Source organism: Atractosteus spatula, chromosome 4 (genome assembly GCF_055471065.1).
Source record: "Atractosteus spatula isolate fAtrSpa1 chromosome 4, fAtrSpa1.hap1, whole genome shotgun sequence".
NCBI lineage: Eukaryota > Metazoa > Chordata > Actinopteri > Semionotiformes > Lepisosteidae > Atractosteus > Atractosteus spatula.
This window is the reverse complement of record NC_142709.1, coordinates 47,410,396-47,418,402: the sequence shown is the minus strand read 5'-3', so window position 1 is coordinate 47,418,402 and position 8,007 is coordinate 47,410,396. Positions and strand designations below refer to the sequence as shown.

Genomic DNA, 8,007 nt, shown 5'->3' with positions numbered 1-8,007 from the left:
TTTTGAGGTTTGAAGTGTTTACTCTTCCAAGTGTCACAAACCTTATCTCAAACCTAAGAGACACTTCCAGTCACCTTAATGATGTAATTGGCAGTTTGTTCTGTACAGAATATTCATAACAATTGAAAATGGAAACAAGTTCAGTATTTAAAATAATTTAAATAAAATGTAAGTTTAGAATTTAAAGTTCTGTTTCAAAAGGCAACACCAGTGGTATCTCTCGGAAGCAGAATCACTTTTATTTGCCTGTACGCCAGGTACATTTGGAACCTGCTCAACACAGAGATCACACAGGTGCAAAAGGAGCATTTACATTACTGACAATTACATTGGACAATATACAAAAGATGGGGAGACACAAAACACAGTCACAATATGTCCTCACAGTACATGTAGACATTACAGTATAAAATGCATACATTCACATTTTACAGTACAGTGTAAATATACAAACAATAGACATTATAGTACATGCAAGACACATGGCATGTTCAGACCACGAGCGAAAGGACTGTCTGAGGAGTAAGGTGCAACTCTGTAAACAAGATGGGAAAACGCACCAGTTCGTACGTGCAAAATGTACAGGACGTATGAACCAAGTTGGCAATAATACTAATTCAACATTTTTCGGCTGAAATGTGGAGTTGTAGGGGGAGGATGCTGGTTAAGCAGAAATATGGTATTGGGAAAGAATGTGTTCAAGTGTTCTTTGGTCAGCATATTTAGCCCATTATTCTTCTATTCATCCTCTTTATTTGTTCCCGAATCCAGTTTCTCCTTAGCGCCATGGGATAACAAGTGGTGTATAAAAGCAATGAATGGTCTAAGCACTTGTTGAATTCCTTCAACAGAGAAAACAGAGATGGTAAGCTTTCTCACTTGCCCAGAGCACACAGACACAGAGAGAGCGAGAGACACAGTCATGAGAGGGTCATCGTTCCATAGGCAGGGATCGGCTTCCTGTACAAGACATCACAGCAGAGGGACCAGAGCTCATCTCCGTCTGAGTGCCAGCTGTACACTTCAACAACACAATCCAGTGCGATGGGCAAGACACTCAGCTGTCTGTTGAAAACATTGAGGCTTGTTTTATGTGAAAAACAAACTGACAGCTGAAACAAATTAACTGAAACTGACAGCACTTTTTATTTAAGGTAGTGCTTCGCAAACTATATACCCTGGAAAACTCAACTGTTCCTCAGAAACAGAAAAGATTTAAGATTGTGAAGCTTTGTATAGCTCTTTCCAGCATTGAAACAATCATTTAACAGTTATTAAAACAAGCTCATATTTCAGATTAAAATACTAGCCAAAAAAAGTGATCAACTATGAAGTCTACGTATTGCAGTTAGTAATAATTGCTATTTCTTGCAATATTAGTGCTGAATATTTTTAAATTATTTGCTGCTCCACAAACCATTTGAGATGTTTAAAATCCGAAAGAATTACACTAGAATTGCAGGTCCCCACACCTGCTGCTCTCCTGCAACAGAGTTTCAGGCTGTGATCTACTGTACCTGGCTCTTTCTGAAGCCTGGGGACCTGCACTGTGACAGCGTACTGACACTCAGGGCCTGAGTTGACACTGTGCTGCTCCACTGCCAGAAACACCAGGCCTCTGCCCCCATGTGAATGGCAAGCATCACAGGACAGCGAACAGGGCAATGAGATTCTGACAACATGTGGAGTACGGAGTGAGATCATTTAATTTCACCACAGGGCTGTGTTACCTGTGCTCAGGAGGCACGAGCGCTTCAGTTCTCAGGTGCTCAGAGATTTTTCAGGACATTCATCAATCTCATCAGGATCCCATTGAAACACACACACAATGTGCAGTCAGCACAGACGCTGAGACACACATCACACACATATTAGCAAACAGGGAAGCTTAGACACAAATATTTCATTAGGTCACTTCACTTACCTTCACTGGGCTATACCACACAGTCTGAATAACTCCCTCCTCTTCCACATAGCTACACCTATCAGAACAGCTATCAGAAAACCTCCAACTACTCCTCCGACCACTGCTGCAGTGTTGGTGCCAGTGTTTGCATCTTTCTGAATGCTGTCTGAAATGAAATTGAAATATCCGAGTCAAAATCACATCCTGGAGTTCTTTGCAGGTGGTGTTTGAAGAAACACCTGCTTGCAATGTTTCATTGGCTGCGAGTAAATAAAATGAGTTGAAGAAAGTACACCACAGTGTGTATTTGCCTCTGAACATAAATATAATAATAAATTTAACTATTTGCATCTTTATAAGTAGGCAGATTGGATACAAGTAGCTTATGAGCAACAAGGAGAAAAAATTCAAGTTGTATTGCATTTTAACAGAAAATTATTGGACTTAGAAGAGATATTATTGCTTTTAAATGCAATAGTTAATTTATTAACAATATTGCCTACTATATTAATCTTGCATTACATATGCAATAATATTGTCCTGTGCAAAGTAGCATTGACTTTAACAACAGAAGAATATTGTCAAACTCCTCTTTTTGGATAACAACATCGAAAGGAGCACGTGTTCTGTCTTTTGTATACATGATGTACAACACCGTGTCAGTTACCATTCCTGTGTTACATGCATATTGCTTTCACCGTTTCTGTAACAAGTAGAAATGACACAGCTTTCTTAATGTGAAACTGCAGAAATGAGTGATGTACGTATGTTTTTGCCTACCCTATAAAAAGTGAATACAATTACGATGACTTGACAGTCAGACTTGTTAAGTCAGAATTGTTAAGAAGTCTGTTTACTTTGAGACTTTTGTGTTTGTGTTGAACATCTTTAAAAAAAAATTAGAGAGGAAATATCCTTTGCCAGCAGCCATATCACCCTGCAACTCACAGCTTGTAGACCACTGAAGCTCAGCAGGCATGAGCCTGGTAAACAGGATGGGAGACCTCCTGGGAAAAACTTGAGCAAAGATTGCTGCTAGAAGAGGTATTAGTGAGACCAGTAGGGGGGTGCTCACCCCAAAGCCTGGATGGGTCCGAATGTCCCCGTATAGTGATGGGTACACTATACTATAAAAAGGCACTGTCCTTCAGATGAGATGTAAAACCGAGGTCGTGACTCTCTGTGGTCATTTAAAAATCCCAGGGTGTTTCTCAAAAAGAGTAGGCATGTTACCCCAGGTCCTGGCCAACTTTACCATTGGCCTTTACCAATCTTGGCCTCCTAATAAACCTCCTATATAAATTGACTTCTTCACTCTGTTCTCCTCTCCACTGATAGCTGGTGTGTGGTGAGCGTTCTGGTGCACTATGGCTGCCATCACATCATCCAGGTGAGGCTGCACATTGTAGGTGGTGGAGGGGAGTCCCCATTACCTGTAAAGCGCTTTGAGTGGAATTTCTACAAAAGTGCTAAATAAGTGTAAGGAATTCTTCTTATTATAATTATTATTATCCTGGATCTTCAAAACATCAGATTTTTGAGAGTTTCTTTTGTGAAGGTTCCATAAAACAAAAGCCTGGATCTTCCATCCACAGAATAATAGGAATTTGAATTTGAACAGATAGCTAATTATCCCAAAGTAACCTACACTTTGAAATAAAGGAAGCTGGGGTAACCAGTGAATTATTGATCAACAGGCTGTTCTCTGAGCAGAAAGTCTCACAGGGTGAGCTATGTAGGTATATAATCTTAAATACAGTTACTTTACAATAATACAAAGTATGTAAAACTTACAGTAAATGACTGCTGAAGTCTTGTTCTCTTTGAGCCTCTGGTTTTCTATACTACAGGACACGGTGATCTCCTGAGTGATGTTGACAGTGATGAGGCTTCTGACAGAGAACAGTTTAGTGTCAGGCTCCTGTGTGACAGTTGATCTCACTGTGTCCACAGGGGGGCGCTCTCCGTTAACAAGCCAGTGGACTGTGGGCTCAGGGAAACCCTGTCCAGAGGAGCAGTTGAACTGGGCTTCACCTCCTTCTGCATCTCTCTGTACCACTGGATCTGTGTAATGAGCTGTTGAACAGAGAAAAACAGTCATACTATGAACGCTTATAACATCAAGTAAAGAAAGTAGAAATGTATAATGATTTGTAGTTTGACAACATCTGTCAATCACATGAAATCATTGCTGCTTTCTGAATGAGTCACTCTGTTATTCAGTAACATCTTAACCCGAGCTCTGACCCTGTCATGATTTGTCCCTTCTCGGTATTCAGCACAGAACTGTACTGAGCTCTGATCATGTAGCAAAAGGTTCTTTCTGACCATGGGTTTTGCGTTTCACTTCAGGTTTCTTCACATATTAGTATTTAAAATTCACACATGAAGTTCTCACCTGCAACAGTGAGGCAAACCTGATCTAAATGTTTACTTGATCCAAATCCCTTCTGATTAAAAATACACTTATAGTACTGGATGTCTTTCACTTTAATGTCCTCTAGCCTCAGTGAGAAATTGCCCTTCTTTAGTACTTCAGTGAAGAGGTGAGTTCTGTTGGCGTAGTCTTTGCTCTGTACTTCCTGAATTTCTTTTCCATAGACAAAGCTGTATACTACAACACTGTCTGCTCTCCACTCGATGCCAATTTCACTGAGCAGCATATTATGATTTCCATTGTTATACACGCAGGGAAGCAAAGTGGATTGTCCAATAATTCCAACAATACAGTCCTTGTCTGGAAAGGAAGAAAAAACATACATGGAGTGCATGAATGTACGTGCAGTACAGAATGTGGAAATCCAATCAGAATGATTATGCGTAATAGAAGCTGTGTTTCTATCAATTTCTGATCAGAAATCATTGTGTTATTTACAGTATATATCAACAGTGTAAAAGAGTGGGTGGAATGGACAGTGGATTAAGTCCCAGTGGGACAATGCTATTATTGTCCCTTGGGCAAATGCTTTACTCAGATTTCTCCAGTAAATAAGCTTCTGTATAAATGGGTCTCCAAGCTGTCACTGTAAATGAGATGTTCTAAACTGATTGAGCAGTATGGGCGCTCAGTGGTTGGAACTGCTGCTTTGCAGCGCTGGAGCCCTGGAGCCCTGGGTTCAATTCCTGAGGTGCTATCTGTGTGGAGTTTGTATGTTCTTCCTTTGAGTGGGTTTCCTTCAGGTGCTCCGGTTTCCTCTCACAGTCCAAAGACATTAATTGGTTTCTGGGAAAATTGGCCCTGGTGTGAGTGTCTGTGTTCGTCTGTCTGCCATGCGATGGACTTTCATCCACCTTCAGAGCCGTTCATCTTGTATAAGGCTGCAGACTCTATAACAGGAAATAGGGTGCAGACTGAAAGAGCATCTTTCTGCATCTCATTTCCCGTGTCTCACCACTTGCAAATCCCACTGATAGCTGACTCGCAACATGACCAAGTGTGATCTAGTGATGTAATTTAAAACTCTAATCAGCAAAATGTACAGTAAATCCTGGAGCAAATAAAGGTTAGTTTCAAATTGAAAAGTAGAACATTGTCTAGGCTGTTAAACCTTCTTACACCTGAAGAAAGCTCAACACCTAGAACATTGTTTTTTCTTTCTACTTTTCAGCGTGGAATTAGCCTCTACTTGTTCCTTTGATGCCAACACTCTCTGACCTATGTCCCTGCTCAAACTGCTATTTCAGAAATTTACTGGAGACATCTGAGTGAAGCATCTTGTTCAATGGACATCAACAGGTACAGTTAGATTATTGAAGGGCATTCAATTGTGATATTTTTCTGCCGTCTTATAATGATCCAATTTATATATTTTTATATGATGCAGAACCTACCTGTGCTCAAGATGAGGGTTATACAGCACAGGAAAACTCCCAACACACAATACAGAGACATTTTTCCTGGGAAAAGGACAAAACAGACCAGAAGTACTGTGATAATGTTATCACATAGCAGTAAGGACAGTGAAAGGATTCAAGATGAAGATTTATATTCTTTTAAATTCTGTGAATTATTGTTTTATTAAACTATCTTCATTTCAGAATAAAACTGCAGTCATTTGCACTACATTTATTTACATTTAACAGAGTAATAATTCCAGGTAGCTGCAGGTTTTTCAATTTGTTTTCTCAGGTGATTTAATCACATTCTCAATTATATAATTCACATTATTATTGACGTATAAAGCTTTTTAAAGAGTTTACAGTAAATAAGTCTTATTTGGAAGACATTTTCAAGTGCAGCTGGTACAGGAATATTGGTTTTGTTTTTTAAAGTGCGGGACTGACTGTTTATTAAGAATATCCTATCAATACACTGTACACTATCTGGCTTGCAAATTGTACACAAAGCAGCAGACAAGACAGCACATTTTGGTAGGGTATTTAAAAACATCTAGATATGACAAAAACTAAGAAAAGCTATGTCCACTTATTTGAATTGTCTGTCATGTATACATTTAAAACTTTGTTCATAAATCCTAATTTACGAGACTTTGCATAAATAATTCCATAATTCTAAGATATGTGATATAATATATATACACAATTATCAACTCTTTTTGAAATTGTTTTAAAACAATTGTACTTACCCCATTCAGCTTTTTCCTGAAAGAAAGTGAAAGTGTATAAACATCTTCTTTAAGCAGCCCGCCTACATATGTCACAATAGGTGTTAGGTCACAAGGTGTGAAAAGTATTGCAACAGATTGAGGTATCCTTTTAATAAAGAATATTTGTCAGTTCTATTCAGATCCACTTATAATAGGTATTTAAAGGTTTATTTTTTTAATAATCCTAGTAAAGCAATTATGAACATTAGCTGCACAGAGATTAATACCTTTTACCAAAATTCTTCCATATACTGTTAATAAAGTATATAATTAAAATCAAAAAGGAAGGTACTGCACAAACATGTACAAACAGAATTTGTCCGTAAAACACGTTTGAGTCTGATTCCCTGACAGACGTCCAAAAATAATTTGGATAAAACAAGGAACCCTGTCTGTAAAGAGAAGAGCTTGTTCACTTAAATAAAAGACATTAAATCAGGAGTGTCATCTGGTTACTGTTCCAACATGAGCTGTCAATTAGATCCATCCATTTTCTAACCACTTCTTCCAATTCACGCTCAAGGGGACAGCCGGAGTTTATCTCGGCAAGCAACGGGGACACAAGGCAGGATATACCCTGTACAGGATGCCAGGGTGCACACAGACATGCTCACACTCACACCAGGGCCAAATTCCCATGAAGCCGCTTAACCTACCAGTATGCCTTTGGAGTGTGGGAGGAAACCCCCACAAACATGGCGAGAACATACAAACACCGGGCAGGCTGCATCTCAGGAAATGAGCCCAGGGCCCCAGCACTGCAGGAGAGCAATTCCAACCACTGAGCCAATATTGCTGCTCCTCTCAATTTCACAGTGGATCTGCTTATTACAGTAACCAGAAGTGTAATTACTTGTAACAAGGCTCTGTTGTGTTTTGAAAGTCACTTTACTTGATGTGAGCGTTTTGGGTAATCAACTGTAAAAGAGCCTTAAAAAAACATTACATTTAAGATTAAATTAAGAAAATCATCTTTATTATTCAATTGACAACTCGGGTTGGAATTAAAACTGGTAAAGACCAGACCCTCCTGTAAGTGAGATCAACACCCCTGCTTTGAAATGAACAGTTTTGCTACTGGATAATGGATGGAATGACCATGATTTAATAAAAGGAAAAAATTAACTTTGTAAGACATATGTAAAAACGTAATCTGTAAATAGTATATGGTAATTTGGTATGAGTTTTAGCAGTTAGTAACCCCAGCCCTGGGAGGGGGGGAACACTGCACCTGTTGATTTTAGTTCCAAATGGGACCTTAATCACTGGTGCTAATTGATGCATCCCACTAATGTGACTATCTTTAAACGTTTTCTGCTCTGCACTCTAGTGATTGTTTAAAAAAAATACATTATTTCCAACAAGGTTAGCATTCAAAACTTTGTGCAGTCACTCCTCAACTTGCCAATTAAGAATTTGACTCTGATAAATAAATTGTTTTATTTATCAGCTCATTATTGGTGATCAATGGATGATTAACAGAAACAGGTGGGA

At 38.9% G+C, this 8,007-nt stretch overlaps 1 protein-coding gene across 2 annotated transcripts; it reads right to left on the bottom strand.

Moving 5' to 3' along the window:
* Positions 1-220: 220 nt before the first annotated feature.
* LOC148836445 (ICOS ligand-like) lies at positions 221-5,823 on the bottom strand. 2 transcript variants are annotated; one of them, XM_088913517.1, is made up of 5 exons: positions 5,738-5,823; positions 4,305-4,643; positions 3,701-3,982; positions 1,925-2,072; positions 221-1,065 (listed from the first exon to the last, which is right to left on the bottom strand). In XM_088913517.1, exons 1-4 carry the CDS (start codon positions 5,796-5,798, stop codon positions 1,927-1,929), a joined length of 828 nt encoding a protein of 275 aa, XP_088769643.1. In that variant the 5' UTR covers positions 5,799-5,823; the 3' UTR covers positions 221-1,065; positions 1,925-1,926. The 2 variants fall into 2 exon arrangements, with proteins under 2 accessions (XP_088769643.1, XP_088769644.1); XM_088913518.1 differs by having other exon boundaries at positions 221-842.
* Between the last annotated feature and the right edge of the window lie 2,184 nt (positions 5,824-8,007).